Source organism: Dromiciops gliroides, chromosome 3 (assembly GCF_019393635.1).
Source record: "Dromiciops gliroides isolate mDroGli1 chromosome 3, mDroGli1.pri, whole genome shotgun sequence".
Lineage (NCBI taxonomy): Eukaryota > Metazoa > Chordata > Mammalia > Microbiotheria > Microbiotheriidae > Dromiciops > Dromiciops gliroides.
This window is the reverse complement of record NC_057863.1, coordinates 300,446,514-300,466,743: the sequence shown is the minus strand read 5'-3', so window position 1 is coordinate 300,466,743 and position 20,230 is coordinate 300,446,514. Positions and strand designations below refer to the sequence as shown.

At 37.6% G+C, this 20,230-nt stretch overlaps 1 protein-coding gene across 1 annotated transcript in view; it reads left to right on the top strand.

Moving 5' to 3' along the window:
• The first annotated feature begins 547 nt into the window (after window positions 1-547).
• The window catches only part of MBTPS2 (membrane bound transcription factor peptidase, site 2), a 43,060-nt gene continuing 23,377 nt past the window's right edge, over window positions 548-20,230 (top strand). Inside the window, exons 1-5 of the mRNA XM_043996837.1 lie at window positions 548-776; window positions 3,462-3,610; window positions 4,253-4,391; window positions 10,470-10,573; window positions 10,994-11,121. Coding sequence (XP_043852772.1) covers window positions 702-776; window positions 3,462-3,610; window positions 4,253-4,391; window positions 10,470-10,573; window positions 10,994-11,121 — 595 coding nt within the window. The 5' untranslated portion in view covers window positions 548-701. The remainder of the gene's footprint in view (window positions 777-3,461; window positions 3,611-4,252; window positions 4,392-10,469; window positions 10,574-10,993; window positions 11,122-20,230) is intronic.

The following is a 20,230-nucleotide window of genomic DNA, read 5'->3' as shown; positions in this document are numbered from 1 at the left end:
CAGTAAGACTGCAAACTCTTATTACATTTGAGGCCCAATATTGTACAGGAAATTAGATACAGTACCCTGCAGTGAGGGCTAATGTCTGTTCAAGCTGAATCAAAATAGGACAATAAAAAGATATTTACTGCTGTAATGGAAGCTTGCTTAACTGGGTTCAAACTGCAGGATCACTTTAAACCATTACGCAAATTGAGAAAGGAAAGATCTTATTTATAATAAATTCAAGCAAGGAAATTCCATTATTCACATATTGTTTAACTAATCCTTTTGCAAAAATTCCGTGGACAATAGGTATTTGATCACAAAAGGAGAAGGCAGCAAACGTAAGTCAACAGAGACCATTTAACACAGGGCAGGGGAGAGGGAGGGGAAAAGGAGAGGGGAGGTAAAGTCACGTAGGGGGGAAAAAAAGCTACAGCCACGCAAGGGTTAAATCCCCGGGCTAAGAAAGCTGACGCCAGACGCAAACGCGCCGACGCATTAAGCTGAAAAGAGGAAATACTTAGCGCGACCCTTTGCTCAGCTGTGCGTTCTCTAGCCGGAAGTATCCGGTTGGAAAACGTAGCTTCTTAACGCAAAGAGGCCGGCGGTAATTTGGTTCCGGCCCAGATGGCCTGTCAGTAGGAACGCCGCGGTTCGGAGAAGGGTCGGTGGATGCCGGGAGGGAGATTTGTCCTTCCTTCCTGGCAGCCCCTACCATGATCCCGATTCCGCTGGTCGTGCTGGTGATGGGGGGTTGGTGCGCCATTTACCTGGCCGACACCTTGCTGAAGGTGAGGGCCCGGGCCCCTCCCCCTCCTGATTCTCAGCTCCGGAATCCCGGAGCTCAGGCTACGGGAGCGGAAACTGACCAGGGCGTGAAGTGGGGGTGGGGTGGGAAGTGCGTGGGGTTAAGAAAAGCCCATCCCTCCAGTGCTGCCCCCTTCTCCCTCCTTCCAAGTAGTCGCCCCTTTTCCTCGTCCTCTTCCTTCCCCTCCTCCTCCTCCTCCTCCTCCTCCTCCTCCTCCTCCTCCTCCTCCTCCTCCTCCTCCTCCTCCTCCTCCTCCTCCTCCTCCTCTTCCTTGGTGGTCCCCTCACCTCCTTCTTAGCCCTGACCCCTCACTCCTTCCCCTCTCCCAGTCCTTCCCTCTTCCTCCTCCCAGTCTTGGCCTTTCCCTCCTCCTCCCAATCCTCCCTCTTTTCCCTCCAGTTTTTCCTCCTCCCTTCCCCTCTTTCCCTCTTCCCAGCACGTGGGCTCACTTCGTGCCCATGGCTGCAAATTACTGTAGCCTTGTCCCTCTAATGACTTGGGAGTGGGGATACCCTGCCGGGTGGGGGTCAAGTTACGTGGGTTTTGTTTTGTTGTCTTTTTGTCTGTTTATTTTTTCTTTTTGCGAGGCAGTGAGGGTTAAGTGGCTTGCCCAGGGTCACACAGCTAGTAAGTGTCAAGTGTCTGAGGTCGGATTTGAACTCAGGTCCTCCTGAATCCAGGACTAGTCCTTTATCCACTGTGCCACCTAGCTGCCCCTTTTTTTCTGTTTTCTAAGAAACGTTATTGCTAGTTCTGCTTCTTAGCAATATGATGATTTTGAGCAAGGCACCTCACTTTCTCCCAAGGGTGGCACAGTGGATAGAGGTGATTAGACTTGGAGTCAGTAACGTCCGAGTTCAAATCCTAACTCAAGACACTTAAGGTAATTGTGCAGATCCTGGACAGAATCGACTATCTACCCCTCAGTCAATAAAATAAGGATAATAGCTAACATTTCTGTAGTGCTTGCTATATACCTGACACTGTGCTAAGGGGGTTACAATTAATTATTTTATTAAATCCTCACAACCACCCTGGGAGATAGGTACTATTATTGTCCCCGTTTTGCAGATGAGGAAAATAAGCCCCAAGAAAAGTTAAATGACTTGCCTAGGCTCCCACAGCTAGCACCGATTTCATGGGGTTGTTGGGAGGATCAAGTAAATTAATATGTAAAGTGTTTTGCAAACCTTAAAGCATTTATATAAATCCTAGCTTTTATTTTATGCATTTAAAAACATTAAATGTGAAAGGATCCATAGGCTTCACCAAACTGGCAGAGAGAGTTCATGGCACAAAAAATGGTTAAGAACCTCTATTCTAGTCCAGTGCCTTCATTTTATGGAACAAGAAGTAGTCTCAGAGGTGGCAGAGTGGCACATGGCTAGTTAGTGGCAAAGTCAAAAGCCAAGTTTCTTAGTTTCCAGTCTTTTTTTTTTTCCTGCTATATCATCCCCCTTCCTCAGTCCCCTAACAATGAAGGAAAAGAATGAAATCCCACTTTACATAAAGAAAATTCCATAAATAAAGATCACTGATTGTAGATTTAGAGATTGAGGAGAGCTCAGAGGCCCTCTAGTCTTCTTCCCTTATTTTATTGATGAGGAAACAGGCAGAGTTTTAAACAATTTGAACCAGGGAACAGTCAGCACTCTTTACATGGTATCAATTTTTAAATGGAATGTGATAGTTTGTTATTTGACCACATTAATGATGAAATGGAAGATTGGTACAGTAGAAAATATCCTACCTTTTGAGTAAAAGGGCCTGACTTTAAATACTGTCTCTAGGGGGCAGCTAGGTGGCGCAGTGGATAAAGCACCAGTCCTGGATTCAGGAGGACCTGAGTTCAAATTGGGCCTCATACTTGACACATACTAGCTGTGTGACCCTGGGCAAGTCACTTAACCCCCACTGCCCCGAAAAAAAATAAATCCTGTCTCTATCCCTTTTATTACTTGTGTGACCTCAGGGAAATTTCTTCATTCCCCTGGCTCTCTGTAAAATCAGAAGGTTGTTCTAGATAGCTTCTCAAGTCCCTCTTCACTCTGTGAAGAGCAACTAACATGTTCACTGTGCTTATAGATTTAAAAAAAAAACAATGCAGCATCTTTCTCTAAGTGCCATAAAATGGTCAGTACACTGAACTAAGGGTTACAGGCTCTGGGTTCTAGTACTAGTACTTCCTAACTGAATATAGGTAATGCACATAAGCTTTCTATGGCTTAGTACCTTTCATCTCTAAAACAGGTACATTCCCTCCATCACAGAGTTATTGTGAGAAAAATCTAAACCTTAAAGTGTTCAAGTAGGTTGTTGAGTGCCTCTTAAACTAATGCTGTTTCCTTATTTATAAAATGAGAGCGTTGGATTAGGTGATATCTAAGACTCCTAGCTCCAAATCTGTTATTTTAGTCTTGATAATCTATAGGAAATGCTCTATTTGGTTTTCATAAATATCTTTAAAAGTTGGTCTTCAAAATCACATGATCGGGGGCGGCTAGGTGGCGCAGTGGATAAAGCACCGGCCCTGGATTCAGGAGTACCTGAGTTCAAATTCGGCCTCAGACACTTGACACTTAGTAGCTGTGTGACCCTGGGCAAGTCACTTAACCCCCATTGCCCCGCAAAAAAAAAAAAAAATTACATGATCACTTCTTTCTCCTAGGCATCAGATTCTTTGAAGACTTCTTATGAAGAATGGCTGACATCTTCTGGATTGAGCATCTCCCCTTTTCATATACGATGGCAAACCCCTGTCTTCAATCGTCTCTTTTACGATTGGGGACGATGGAAACCCAGGCTGCTTTACCAGTGGTATTCCTTGTGTGCTGTTTTTGGCTTTATTTGGTGATAGGAACAATGATATTAATTTGTTACTCAAGTTAGCACTAACATTTGTTAACATCATAACTTTGTATTTATTGCAATATAAAAACATGATGATTTAAAATCAAAATACCCAATCAACAAATGTAATACAAGGTCATACATGTAATGGTACTGAATAGTTGGATACTCATTACATTTAGGTAATATATGTACACATACATTGCCTCTATTCAGCAAAACAAGTGAGATGTATGTAAAATAAGTCCAATAATTACAAAATGTATAAATAAATCCAAAGGTTACAAGAATGGGGAGGATATATTGTTTGGATAAAGTGCCAAGCACTATTCTGATTGTTATGTGTACTTAAATTATGAGAGTTAGCTAAACTTGTCAGTGGTGCCTTTTTCAACAAAACAGTTTTTTGGAGATATAATTTATTTTTCAGATTGATCAATTTCTCCTACTTCAGTAGACATGTCTGAGATTGATACAGCAGAGACATAGCTACATTTTCTTTATTTGTCATTATTTTGAGTTAGTAAGTAAAATATATGACTGATCATTGAACCTAATGATATTTGAGGTGTGAAATACTCCATATTTATCTGAATTTCATTGTGACAGGTTCAATTTAGGAATGGTGTTTGGAATAATTGCCATGTTCAGTTCTATTCTCCTCCTTGGAAAAACCCTGATACAAACTTTGTCACAAATGTTGACTGAAGCCCCTTCAGCTCAGAATGATCGGATGCTACAAGTTGTGGTCAGTGGCCTTTTTTTTCCCCATTTCTTGAAATGTGTACAGAAAATGTTCCCATAGCTGTTTTTCACTACAACTCCTCCAAAGGTAGACATGAACATAGATTATAAGTCTCATAGCTTTCCAAATATTGTGACTTAGCCAAAATATATGTAGATCTCTTTTCAAAAATGAGAGAAATTAATGTGAATTGATGCCTTTAATAGAAGTAATTAGTGGTTAATAAAGACTAGTAGGGCAGTAATAGTAATCATTTTAGATTGATAAAGATAAGAATACTAGAAAGATTATACACTTGCATTTTATGTGCAAGATTACTAGTAAAGGTAGAAGTTTTCTTTTTTTCTTCAAACCTACTACGAAATTGAGTTAATACTTTGGGGTAAACACATGTCATTCATGTTGCTGTTTAAAGATTATCTCTTAAAGTAGTATAGTAAAGGGACAACAGGGCTAGCTTCAAATCACTATACGGGAAAGTTGCAATTTTGTTCTTAGCAAAATTTTACACCTCCCCAGGTCTTAGAGTACACTTAAATTCTATGAATTAATGCCCATTTTTTTCATAGTAAAATATTTTTCTGAGTAAACATTGTCAGTTATGTGTTAGGGTGTCTTGGTGACATCTACTCACACTTCTCTAACACTTGAAGGTTGTAAAACACTTCCCTTGAAGTAGCCCTTTGAAAGTAGATATTGCAAGTTAGGTATTGCAAGTTTTATCTTCTCCATTTTATAGATGAGGGTACTAAGGTATAAAGAGTGAAGTGATGCTTTCATACAACTATTAAGTATCATAGCTGTGGCTTGAACTCTGGGCTTCCGAGGCTAAGATCATCACGCTTTCTTTCCATAGAGCTCTTTCTGAGGTCACATCCTGTCTCTTTAATGTATCTGTTTTTACATTTATGGATCATGTAAATAGTAGAAATAATGCAACTTTACATTTCTCCTGAGTAAATACCCTCTTCCCTGTTGACTTTGCTGGTGTCAGTTGATTTTTATTAGAAATGTTTACATTTGTCCTCTCAATTTCAGTCAAGGATGTGGTCTTACTGATAAGATCTATATTAACTGAAAAATGTCTTTAATTTTTTGTAGCAGGTCTTTAAAAAAAAAAAACAAGCTAGCAACTTAACCCTAGTCTTAATGTGTTACTTACAGCCATTAGTAGGCTTGTTACTTATGGTCACTAGTAGTTGTGAAGACGGACTTAGAAATTAGTTGCAGAAAGTGAAGTGAGTAGAACTAGTAGATCATTGCACACATTAATAGCAATATTGTAATGATAATCAATTGTGAAAGACTTAGCTGCTCTGAACAATACAGTGATCCAAGATAATTCCAAAGGCTTCATGCTGGAAAATGTGATCCATCTCCAGAGAAAGCGCTGATGATCTCCAAATGCAAACTGAAGTATAGTTTTCTCCCTTTATTTTGCTTGCTTTTTAAATTTTTTCTAATATGGATAATATGGAAATATGTCTTGCCAGATTTCACATGGATAATTGCTATATTGTTTGCCATCTCAGTTTTGCAGAGGAGGGAAGGGAGAGAGAATTTGGAACTCAAAATGTTAAATGTTAAAAATAAATCATATTTAAAATTTTAAAGAGAAATTAGTTGCAGAGAATTAGTCATTTGATGGTAGTATCTAGTCAGTGGCTTATCAGGATTAGGAGGTCCCAGAAAGATTTACTCTTCTCTCCTTAGCTTCATGTCTAGAGTGGCAAAATATCATTCATGTAGAGAACAAATTATTTCTTTTTTATCGCAAAAGTATTTTCTTATTTTCCAGTTACATATGAAAATAGTTTTCAACATTTGTTTTCCTAAGATTTTTAGTTCCAAATTTTTCTCCCTTCCTGCCCCCCTCCCTAAGACAGAAAGCAATCTGATCTAGGTTATATATGTACAATCACATTAAACATATTTCTGCATTAGTCCTGTTGTGAAAGAAGAATCAGAACAAAAGGGAAAAACCTCAAAAAAGAAAAAAAAATCAACAAAAAAAAGTAGAAACAGTATGGTTTAATCTGCATTCAGAATCCACAGTTCTTTTCTCTGGATGTGGAAAACATTCTCCATCATGAGCCCTTTGGAACTGTCTTGAATCATTTCACTGCTGAGAAGAGCCAAGTCTATCACAGTTGATCATCACACAATGTTGCTGTCACTGTGTACAATGAGAACAAGTTATTTCAAAGGTTGCCCTCTCACTTTACTGAGCTTACTAAAGTATTTCCTTGTATTGTCAGAGCTATATTTGGACAGCCTCTAGACTGCCCTGAGATCCCCGTGTATTTTTATTTTTTATGTACATGTCATATCTGCAGAATTAGATTGAGCTTCTGAAGCTGCAGGAACCTGTGTTCTACTTACTCTTTGATGCCCTGCGGGATTAGTCTAGTATTATTACTGCATAAGAATTTGGGACTCAGAATTGTGTAGAGATCAGTACTCTAGTACAACTAATTCCTAGTGGACTCATGGCATGGGTAGAGCATAGGGAGGGTCATATCAGGTGCTGGTCAGCTAGCTATTATGAGCTGCCAGCTGTTGTTTTTATATTGTCACAAATGTCTGCTTATCTCTCAGTAAAAGAAAATATGGCACCCATTGGTCATCTCTTGATTTATTCAAATAAGGTAAGGCTGTCTGGCTAGTGAGTGATACAGAGAGGAAGTTTGAGAATAAACATGCATCTTCCTCATCTTCCTTTGTGAATCTTTTTCCCACTTCTGAGAGCTCCTATCCCCAGACAACCAATGTCCTCATGCTGCTTTAAGTTTCCTACTGTAACGTCCTGCCCAATCTTCCCTTAACTGTCCATACTCCAAAATTATCTTCTATTCCATCTTGCCAATCAAAACTCCCATTCTCTAGACATATTTGATCTCAGCCAGGTGTTAATATTACAGAAATTTAATTGAACTAATTTAGAGTGATAAGTGAATGACTGATAGAGCCCTTTAATCCTCCCATGGATAATAACGTGTCTAAAAGAGGATGCCACAGAATCAGGGAAATAATACACATGGTGACACATGGACTCTGACAATATCAGTGGAAAAAACAACAGTAACAACAGACTACACATTTTGTGCCATGGCAAATGTACTGAATTTGGAGCTAAGGACCTAGGGTCAGAGCTTGGCTGTACTCTTTAGTAGTTGTGTGACCTTGGGTAAATAACTTAATCTTGTTGAGCCCCAGTTCCTTACCATTTAATCAAGAGCCTTGATTAAATGACCTCTGTTGTCCTTTTCAGCTCTAATGCAGTGATCCTAAATATAATGACCAAGGTTGGCCCAAAGAAGAAATAAGAAGGGGGACCATGGGTGTGAAATATTGCATATCCCAGCAGGCAAGGTTGACATGTTGGTTAGTTTTGCTGAACTGCTTTTTTTTCCCCTTTTTTTAAAAAATTCTTTGTTTCAGGAGATGGATTCATAGGTAGAAAGTGGGAGAGGGATATGCAGAGCATTCCAAAAGTCTTAGTGTATTACTTCAAGTCTTTTTTATGTCACCTTTATCTGTTTTCTTTTATGTTTGTTTTTAATATCACCTTTGTTTTCAAATATTTTAAGCTTTAGTAGCTTAAAACAGCACCAAGACTTTGGGGACAGCGTGTATTTAGAAATGAAAGAGATATTAAAAAAGGTATGTCACTATAATTCTTTTAAAATTCTTTTGTAAAAAGAATCTCCAATTGATGAGATTTCAGGCTTTATAACAAAGTAGAAATGAAAAAAAAAAATTTCAGGTAGGTCCTCCCTCATAGGCAGGCAAGCTAGAAGGACCTTCCTTGTGGGCTTGGCCACCTTGGTCTGCTCCTATGCCATTATTGTTGCTTTTCTCAGTGTCTTCCTTTTCTCCATACAAAACACTCAGGTTCTCTAAGCAGATTGGAGGAGGGCTAGAGTATTCATGAACTTTAAGTAGAGAGACCTCTTACAAATGGGAATCCTAATTATAACATTTTACAAAGCAGTTACATTAGGGATGATTATTTATGTTAACCCTACCGAAGTATTTGCTGTAAGTTTCCTTTTAAAGTAATAGACTCCCGGGGACAGCTAGGTGGTACAGTGGATAAAGCACCAGCCCTGGATTCAGGAGGACCTTAATTCAAATCCAGCCTCAGACACTTGACACTTCCTAGATGTGATGTGTGACCCTGGGCAAGTCACTTAACCCTCATTGCCCCATAAAAAAAAAAAGAAAGAAAGAAAGAAAAAGTAAGACTCCCCTAGTACATTAAAAATAACAATAGCTTTATAAATGTTGTATTATACACAACTTTTTGGTTAATTCAGCTATTAAAAGGTACACCTATATAATACTTAGGCCTGTAGCCATCATGTCTTTTCTATATGTGCAAATGCTTTACTTTCTGAATTATTTTAATTTTTAATAGTGCTTAGTTTCTGTATATAGCTTTATTTTCTCACAAGTATAATTTTCTAGTTGAGAAACAGAGGAAATTAAGATTATAATTTTCCCTTAAAATCACATCAGGCGGGGCAGCTAGGTGGCGCAGTGGATAGAGCAGCGGCCCTGAAGTCAGGAGGACCTGAGTTCAAATCCGACCTCAGCCACTTAACACTTACTAGCTGTGTGACCCTGGACAAGTCACTTAACCCCAATTGCCTCACACCAAAAAAAAAAAAAAAAATCACATCAGGGAGGGCCTCTAGGCCATACACTATATTATACTATACTCTCTACCTAATGCCTTCTGTGTGTGTGTGTATATATATTAATATAACTTGTATGTGGGAACATTAAAATTGAACTAACTTTGTTTTCAAGGGAAAACAGTTGTAATGACTGGTAAATGATGTTGGGAACCTTGTAGTAATAACAGAGGGCCCTTTAGGAACCCTAACATGTTCCTATACTGGCTTGTTAGTTTTGCCAGTAACTTCTCTTTTCCCTTTATTTTTTTTTGTTTTTAAATATTTTATCAATAAAGTTTCTTATTTTTGTATCTTCTTTATTTCTAACTATATGCCTCTTTCCTTCACCCAGCAAATTATGCCTAATAACAAGGGATTTAAAAAAAAAAAAGCAGGGGGATAAAAGTAGTTCAGCAAAAGCAGATTCAGTGGAATCTGACAGGATCTGCAGTATTCCACATCTGTTGTCCCTCACTCCTAGAAAGAAGGGGAGGTACCACCTTCATCATTGCTCTGGACCACTCTCAGCTCATGAGGTAGCACAAGTACTAGATAACCTAACACATATGACATGACTCCTTTTACTTCTCTTTCTTCTGACTGGCCGGATAAAGAAAAAGGATTAGCAATTACATATGTTATAGGAAAATGACCATAGTTCATATAATTGAGTAGCCATTTTATATCTTTTTAAATTTATATACATATTAACTGCTTTATTTGTAATAGCAACAAACTAGAAATAACCTGTGTGACCAACAGCTAAGGAATGACAGACTGTATTATGGGATAGTCATAGAATACTAAGATATAGAGCTATGAATGAGTGACAGGAATATGAAGTATCCAAAAAAAATAGGGAATGATGTCTATGAAGTGAGATCAGAACTTTATATACATTAATTTCTCCCTCTCTCACTGGATGCATGCACATATACATGCATACACACATTGTGTCCTTCAATTAGAGAAGCTTCTTGAGTCCAGGGGCTGTTTCTTTTTTGTCATTATAGCCATAGTCTCTGGCACATCGTAGGCACCTCAAAAGTACCTTGAGGCCTAGGACTACTTTTTATTTATCTATATGTCCCCAGGGCTTAGCACTGTCCAGCATAGAGTAAGCTATCAATAAATGCTTGTTGATTGATTTTGTGTTTATTTAATTGTGTCTATTTAGTTTATAATAGAAAAAATTTTAATAAAGTAAAACTTATGGTGGAAATGAAAAACAACCATTTATTTTCATGCCTCTTTTTGCTATATGGAATGTTTAGAAGAGCCATGACAATATAATAATACTACTACTGTAATTGGAAGCCAAGATAAGAACAACTTAAAATAATCTTTTTTTCTTAATCATTTGTTACACTAGTGTGTGTTTTGTTGTTTGCTTGAACAGGTTCCTGGTGTAAATTTACCTGTCAGCCAACTGACCTATTTCTTTACTGCAATCCTTATTAGTGGTGTCATACATGAAATTGGCCATGGGGTGGCAGCTATCCGGTAATGTAATCAGACTTTATCTCTTCTATTGTATGTTACCAAAGCTTTAAAAGGAAGTATTGTTTCAAAGCTCACCACTTAGATTGACATCTAATAACAATTTTTAAATGGAAAATTCAATTTACAGTCAGTCATTCGTTCAATTTTAAACTTGCCCTTTTGCAGAATAGTATCTTATTTAAGGTAGATAGCTCTAATGCTGCTACAAAACATGGCAATCCATTTCAGTTTTTCTTTCACATAGATTACCTTCAGTTTTTTGTACCATTGGCAAAAATAAAAATTGAGAACTTTTTGAATAAAAGGAACTTTTTTTAGCAAAAGTTTAAATTGGTGTGTAAAAGCTTAGTGTTGTATTAGCTCTTGATATGTGAACTGAAATAACATTATTAAATTCTTATTCCTCTTTCTATTTCTTAGAGAACAAGTTCGATTTAATGGATTTGGAATTTTTATCTTCATTGTTTATCCTGGAGCATTTGTTGATCTATTCACTACCCATTTGCAACTTATATCTCCCGTCCAACAGCTAAGAATATTCTGTGCAGGTAAGTTACTTGAAATTTAATTTAAATATCAACTTTATGAGTTCATTTTGTTTCTATCCCTTACATTATCACAAGTGAAGAAATTATGTCTTTGTCAGAATTTGTTTCTTAGTGATTGTCTATATCATGCAGGAGACACTACTGCTATTAGTAGAAAAGGTTGGTAAGAAGACTGAAGATTAGTTGAACCTTAAAAAATAAACTATCCATTTGTGTCAATATTTTGTTAGGGTTATGGTGAATGGATTTTCATGGTACATTGAAATGCCCTTATGTAATTCAGAAAACTGCCATATGTTGCAATATATACTTACTTGCTACAGTTAGATCCTGCAACTTGTCGTTCTGGATGTATAAATTAGAAATCTAGAGACTTAAATGGATACTTCTAGATTTTAAAGTATTTTAGCCATTCATTTCTATCTTACCTCTCAAGCATTTTCACATTATCATGCTAACTTGGGTTTTTAGTTTATTAATAATACTGATGGGGCAGCTAGGTGATGCAGTGGATAAAGGACTGGTCCTGGATTCAGGAGGACCTGAGTTCAAATCCTGCCTCAGACACTTGACACTTCCTAGCTGTGTGACGCTGGGCAAGTCACTTAACCCTCATTGCCCTGCAAAAAAAAAAATAAATAATGATGATGATGATGATGATATTCAATTGTGAGCTCCTTGAGGCCTCTTTTTGTATCCCTAGTGCTTAGCACAGTACCTAATAGAGGCCCTGTGTCTTAGCATAGTAGGCACTTAATAAATGTTTATTGATTGAATGAATGAGTGATATAGCAATAATGCTGATGACAGCTAGTATTTATGTCGTGCTTTAAGGTTTACAAAGTACTTTCCAAATATTACCTTTTTTCTTCACAATAGCCCTGCAAGGTAGGTGTGTGTTATTACTATTCCTGCTTTATAGAAGAGAACACTGTGGCAGACAGGTTAAGTGAATTGCCCAAAGGCATGTGGCTAGTAAATGTTTGAAGCTGGAATTGAACTCGGCTCTTGCTGACTCCAGGTGCAGCCAGCTGCCTCTAGTGTGTTAGTGTACGCTGAAAGCAATTTACTTTACAGTGAAGTTGCTAAGAAAGCTTGGGTCACAACTGGAAGTAAATGCTTCAACATACAGATGTTATACAAAGTGTACTTTCAGTTGGCTTAATCTAAATATTACTTCTGTTCCTCCACAAGCTGCACGTGTGTGTGTGTGTGTGTGTGTGTGTGTGTGTTTAAATGTGAAAAGCATTTTAGTATAATAGATAGAAAGCTGACCTTGGAGTCAGGAAGGCCTGGGGTCAAATCCTGCTTCTAGCACATACTACCTTTGTGACCATAAGGAAGTCACTTAACCTCACTGTGTCCTGTGTCCCTGGCAATTGTGGAACTCTGCAATTTTGTAAATTAAAGTTGCTGATCTGTATCAGCAGAGGGAGTTTCCATACTTGCAATTATAGGTCTGGACATATAAATCAATCTGAATCCCTTGTTAATTTCTAAATGACCATAAGGTTTTATAAATAAGGAGTTTCTAAAATTTGCTCCAGTGTTGAAGGGATGTATGCTATCACATTGCAACAACCTCCTGGTTAGACCCCCTGTGTCAGGTCTTTCACCACTTTGGCTGCTGCCAAAGCAATTTTCCCTAAGCACAGATCTAACCATGTAACTCCCATACTTAGGCAATTCTATTAGATTCTTATTGCTTCTAAAATAAAATAAAAACTCCTCTTTTTGACTTTTTTTTTTTTTTTTAGTGAGCCAATTGGGGTTAAGTGACTTGCCCAGGGTCATACAACTAGTAAGTGTTAAGTTCTGCAGCCGGATTTGAACTCAGGTACTCCTGACTTCAGGGCCGCTGCTCTATCCACTGCGCCACCTAGCTGCCCCCTCTTTTTAACTTTTAAAGCCCTCCTTATCCTAGCCCCAGCCTGCCTTTCCAGCCTCGATGGACTTTATTCCCCTTCCCTCACTCTGTAATCTAGCCAAACTGGCCTTCTTTGTGTCGCATATGACACTCCCATATCCCTCTCCATGCTTTTGCATTTGCCATCCTCCATGCCTAGAATACATTCCTTCCTTGCCTTCTCTTCCTCCTAGAGTCCCTGCCTTCCTCTAAGAAGCAGTTCAGATAGTCTTCTGTACAAAGCTTTTCCTGATTGCCCCATTTTGCTTGTGCCCTCTCTCCTTGTATTTACTCCCAAATCAAACTGTACTTAATTTTGCCTCTATAGATAATCAACATTTATGTGCAGAGAATAGTAATATATATATATATATATATGCATACATACATACATATCCACACATATATGTACATGTGTATACATATATAATGTATGTATATACTTAGATACCTATACATGCATCCATGCATGCATGTATTTGTCTACTCCATTAAAATATAAGCTCATTGCAAGGAGGGACTGTTTCATTCTTTGTGTTTGTATCCCCCACACCTAGCATAGTGCCTGGCATGTATTTAATAAATACTTATTAACTGATTAGTTGATTGATCAATTCCTCTCTCTTGGAAAGTTAGGGAGGACTTTTGAGTACAAGAAAAGAAATGCGAAGAAGATATTGGTGGACCTTGGGAAGGTAGGAGGTATACTATGTAAAGAAAGACTGCCTAATTGTACTTAAGTCCAACTAAGTTAGACACTTCTCCTTAATTGCTACTTCTTCCCTCTGTAAGATTGAGAAATCACATCTCCAGAGTAGGCAGTCAGAGCACTAGAGATTCTTCTTTGATTCTGGTGAGAATACTTTAAAGAAAGATTATGCACCATCATAACTCTGGGAAAGGAAAGGGTAGCCTTCATTCAACATTGCTTCAGCAGTTCTGTTGTACATTTTGATGTAGTATCATTCATCCCAGGTATGGTACATAATTGGACTTTATATAAAGCAGTATGTTCTCTTATCTGACTCAGATTTACTTAAAACTTTTTTTTAATTACAGATATTCCTATAAATTATGGAGAATTTATTAGAAATTATACAATAATTTTGTGGCATAATCTAGATATGGTTTGTTACTATTTTTATATGCACATACATGTGTGTGTACATATATGTTAGATATGAGTTTATGTTTTAGGTGTGACTGGCACTGGGGAAGAATGAAAATTATCAGTTAATCACTAAGCTTTTTTCATTCAAATATTTGGAAGCATTATTTAGATGAGTCCAACAGAGGGCATTCTTTCCTTGTGAAACTGATGCCAATCTGAATCCCTTTTGCTATATAGTTTAAATATACTTTCATTTAAATGTCCTTAACCTTATTTTATTAATGGACTCCTTTGACTGTCTATAAGAAGAAAGATCTCCCTGGAGAAGCTGGGGTTGGAGGGGCTTTGGGGAGCCTCCCCTGGAGGTAGGGGGTTGCCCCTCCTGGGTGGGACCCAGGAGCTACCTTTGTTTGTCATCTACTTCTTGTACTGAGCTTGGAGTTCACTGAAACACCCATCCAATAAACTTGCCAGCCATACCTCTCCCCACCCAAAAAAAAAGGAAGATCCTATTTCCTTTCCCTTCTTTCTATTCCCCCACCCTACCCACTGCCCATGGGCAGAAAGCTATGGACCCCTTCTCAGAATAAATTAAAATACATTGAATGACAAAGGAAACTCAATTATATTGAAGTAGTTATCAGAATATATGTATATATAGATATAGATATAGATTTTTTTTAATTTAAGTTCATGGACCCTGGGTTAAGAATCTCTGCTATAGCAATTTATTCTGTTGTTATTGTTATTGTTGTTGAATCTTTTCAGTTGTATCCAGCTCTCCATGACCCCATTTTAGGAGTTTTCTTAAAGATATTGGCGTGGTTTGCCATCCTTCCCCAGCTCATTCTACAGATGAGGAACTGGGGCAAATAGGATGAAGTGATTTGCCCAGGGTGATACAACTAGTGTCTGGAGACGGATTTGAACTCAGGTCCTGTTGACTCCAGGCCTGGAGTTATGTTCACTATGCCACCTAGCTGCTCCAATGTATTCTTTTTTTTTTTTTAAGTGAGGCAATTGGGGTTAAGTGACTTGCCCAGGGTCACACAGCTAGTAAGTGTTAAGTGTCTGAGGCCGGATTTGAACTCAGGTACCCCTGAATCCAAGGCCAGTGCTCTATCCACTGCGCCACCTAGCTGCCCCACAATGTATTCTTATAAATACATTTTTTTTTTTTGATGAGGCAATTGGGGTTAAGTGACTTGCCTAGGGTCACACAGCTAGTAAGTGTTAAGTGTCTGAGGCCGGATTTGAACTCAGGTACCCCTGAATCCAAGGCCAGTGCTCTATCCACTGTGCCATCTAGCTGCCCCCTATAAATACATTTCTAAAATAAAATTTTCTATAGTATCATTAACCATTCCTAGTTGTTAGCTCATCCTTTTTACAAAAAGGCAAACTTCTTATGAATTATATACTTATATGTGTCTTTAGGAACATATATTTCTAATATTTCTTATTTCTCCTACTGTAGTAATCCACTACGTGGTGCAATAGGTAGAGCCAGGAAAGTCAGGAAAACCTGAGATCAGAACTCGTCTCAGACACTTACTGTCGGGCCAAGTCACTGAACCTTTGTTTGTGTCAGTTTTCCTCACTGTAAAATGGGTATCACACTGGCACCTACCTCTCAGAATGGTTATGAGGATCAAATGAGATGTTTGTAAAGCATTGACCATGTTCAAGGAATTTCCCTGGTACCCTACTGACTGTAGAGTATAAAGTATTGAACGTGTCAGTCTGGTATTTAAGGCTCTCCATAATATAATCCCACTCTTAATTATATAATGTTATCTTCTACTACATCCCAGTGTGAGTCCTCTGGTCCTGACAGACTCTTCTATGGCAAAACAAAAACAGCAAAGTGTGGCCACACCCATGCCAAAAGCTCAACTAAAACATCCTAAAGGCTCCCCTAGGCTGAGCCCCTTCTGCATCACTAGGGCTTGGGATAACTTTTTAGTGGTTCAACCCAAAAATTAAAGAAGCCATTCTCTGTCAGATTCTGCTTCTGGGAAAGTTCTTGCCCCTTGCTCTATCCCTGTCTACTTTAGTTTAGCACATGTGTTTTAAGTCAAATATATAGCTAACTTAATAACAGTTTGAGAGAATTTAGAGAATATTGATTATATATTTGAAGGACATCAAAATAAGTCTCTGTGTTCCTAGGAAATTTGTGGTTGGTTTGGTTGTTTGGGGGTAGAGAGAGTTTTTTAAATGTTTATTGATAGTTTTTATTTTTATATTATCTACATTTCCCTATATATTCCTCTCCCTACCTCTCCCAGGGAGCTATCCCTTATAACAAGGAAGAAAAAAGAATAGGAAAACCAGCAAAACTAAGCAACAGCTCAGCCAAATCTTATTTTAAATACAGTGTTCCATAACAATAAAGTCCACCTCTGTAAGAAAGGGAGGGAGAAAAAAAAGGAGGGAGATGGATTCTCATATGTTTTTCTTGAGACTCAGCCTTTGTTATTGTAATTTCATAGCATTCTTCTTTTTTACAGTTTTATTGATAACTTTTGTTTTTACATAGCCTAAATTTCTCTAGAACCTTGCTTTTTGTTGTTGCTTTTTTCTGTAATAAACATTTTTATTTAATGTTTCGAGTCCCAATTTTTTTTTTTTTTGCAGGGCAATGAGAGTTAAGTGACTTGCCCAGGGTCACACAGCTAGTAAGTGTCAAGCGTCTGAGGTGGGATTTGAACTCAGGTCCTCCTGAATCCAGGGCCCGTGCTTTATCTAATGCACCACCTAGATGCCCCCTCGAGTTCCAAATTCTATCCCTCATTTCCTTCCTTCACTCCTTCCTCCCTAAGGCGATAAGCAATCAAATATAGGTTATACATGTACAGTTATTTAAAACATTAGGATATTAGTCATTATGTTCAAGAAAACTTGAATAAAAGGGGGAAAATGAAAGAAATAAAGTGAAAAATAGCATGCTTCAGTCTGTGTTCAATTAGTATCAGTTCTTTCTTTGGAGGTGGGTAGTATGCTTCATCATTAGTCCTCTGGGATTTTTTTGGATCATTGTATTGCTAAGCGTAGTTAAGTCATTCACAGTTCTTCATCAAACAGTATTGCTGTGACTGCACAATATTCTCCTGGTTCTACTCACTTCACTATCCATTAGTTCATATAAGTCTTTCCAGGCCTTTCTGAAATCATCCTGCTTGTCATTTCTTATAGCACAATAATATTCCATCACAATCATATACCACAGCTTGTTCAGCCATTTCCCAATTGATGGGCATTCCTTTGATTTCCAATTCTTAGCCACCACCAAAAAAAAAAAAAAGCTGCTATAAATATTTTTGTACAAATAGGTATTTTTCTCTTTGGAATATAAACCTAGCAGTGGTATTGCTGAATCAAAGGGTATGCAGAGTTTTACACATTTAGGCATAGTTCCAAACTGCTCTCCAGAATGGCTGGATGGATTCACAATTCCACCAAACAGTGGATTAGCATCCCAGTTTTCCCATATCCGCTCCAACATCCAACATTCCTCTTTTTCATTATATTTGCCACTGTGATAAGGACCTTGTTTTTTAATGTTTTTAATCTCTTATTTTTTGCCATTATTTTCAAATCTTTCTGTTGGCTGTCCAATTAGGATTTTTATGTTGAATACTTTATCCTAGGTTTTCTTTATCATTGTCTCTCACTGTTATTTAAAAAAATTTTCTCTAGGTTTTAAAAAAGTCTTCCTCCTGCTCATCTTAACATCTTTTCTCAAACAAGACACTGACATCTATAGTTTCTACTTTCTCGTTCCCTAATCCCTTCCAATCTGCCTCTGTTACTTTATAAGAATTGCCCTCAAAGGAGGGTCATCTATGACTTTCTAATCTATATATCAGTTAGATTTGTCTCAGTCACCATCTTCTTCAACTATTCTAACATTTGATACTTTTGACCATTTAAATGTTATTTAAAGGTTTGATTTGGACCAGCAATTATTTTCTTTGGTAATTTCTATATAGTTTGTTTAATTTCCTTTTCTGAGATTGAATTATTTAACATCTCTATTTGTTGTTCTATTAATTTGAATGTTTTATATTTTTGTAGGTAGTCGATTTTTAAATGCTTAGATTTCTTGGCAAGTAACCATGGTAATTCTAATTCTTTTTCTTCTGAATTTATTGTGATTTCATCCTATTTATTTTTTTATTTTGTTACTTGAAAAAGATTTTTTTTAAACTTTTGCTTTAAAAAGAAAATATTTCTCTGTCTTTACATTTACTGTTACTCCCACATGAGAAGGAGCTCCTTCCTTTGATCTTTAACAGTTGAAATTATAATCATCCTTAGAGACCTGACTTATTTGCCATCTGCATGAGGTTGAGTGGCTAGTTGGCACAGTGGCTAGAGTACCAGCCTTGGAATCAGGAAGACCTGAGTTCAAATGCAGCATCAGATACTTACTAGCTATGTGACCCTAGACAAGTCACTTTACCCAGTTTGCCTCAGTTTCCTCATCTCTAAAATGAGCTGGAAAAGAAAATGGCAAACCACTCCTGTATCTTTGCCAAAAAAAAAATTCAAAAACAGATCACAAAGAGTTAGACATGACTGAAAATGACTAAACATCAACAACAACCATAAAGTCTTCTCTGATCCCAACAACCAGTCATTCCCTCATGCCTTTTTGAATCATCACAGGATTTTGTAATTCCTATGATACTTATATGGTTCTCTACATTGTATTTATTTGTGTATTTGTTTTATCTTTTCTCTAATATTGTAAGATTTCTCAAGGACAAGGACTTGTGTTCCATCCTAGTGACTTTTATGGCCCAGTGGAAACCTCTTGGGCCAGTTTCTCATTTGCCTACCTACACTTCATATCCTGTTCCCTTTTTGGGACTGGCAGATGTTAGGGAAATGCATTTCAGTGGGCATTTATTTCCCAAGAGAACAGTATTGTAACTGAACTTTAATGCCCTGTCAAATTTTGCCTATCCTTACATTTTTAATATAAAATGACCCTCAACCAAAACTAAGGTACTCAATGCACAGTTTTGAGAACTTTGGGAAATAGAGTATTTTGTTGCTAAGTTGGTAAACTTTTAAAGTTATAAGCTAGCTGAAGTAGAGACAGACAGGATTATATGTCTTTAATTGAACAAGAAAAGAATAAAAGTTTGTTTGTGGATGACTAGCAGTTCTACAGACTGAAGAAGTGATATTAAAGGGTCGCTAAGGACCCTTACACTGCTACGTCCTTCCTATAAAATAAAATTACATAAATGTTTGGGTTTTTTTATTTAGTACTTCGTAAACATAGTGAACAGAGAACTTAACTTGGGGTCAGGAAGACCTAAGATTGAATCCCGTCTCTGTCCCTTACTGGCTATAGGAACCTGGAGAGGTCACTCAACCTTCTCTCAGCCTTAATTTGGATAATAATTGCACCCTTCCCACAACTGTGTTTTGAGGATCAAATGAGATAATGTATGTGAACTGCTTTACAATCCTTAAAGCATGTTACCAATTTAACATGTTAACAATTATTTTTAAATACATGTGTAACAAATGTATCTAAGTAAACAAGCAAACTAATGTGTTTTGCACCTTCTGTTGCTTGATGTATTTTCCAAATTTGGGCCTAAAATATTGCTGTGTACGACTTTAAAACATCTTCGTTGGGAATATATTTTGTTGTTATTCATTCATTTCAGTTGTTTCCAATTCTTTGTGACCCCATTTGGGGTGTTCTTGGCAAAGTGTGGTTTTTGCCATTTCCTTCTCCAGATCATTTATTTTACAGATGAGGAAACTGAGGCAAACAGTAACTTGCCCAGGGTCACACAGCTTTAAGTGTCTGAAGACAGATTTGAACTCGGGTCTTCCTGACTCCAGGTTGTGGTAGGCCAGAAAACAAGGCCATGTGTTTCAGTGGTTTACCTGCAGAAGGAAAAGCTTGTTAAGGTTAAATTATTATGCTGCTAGAGTTTGGGGATATACCACATCATTTTAACCGGTTCCCCAATTCTCTGCACGCCAAAGTGGCAGGGGTTTCCAAATTGTCATTGATTTTTCTAATGCTTTGACTTTGTCTGTGCCACTAATTTGCCATA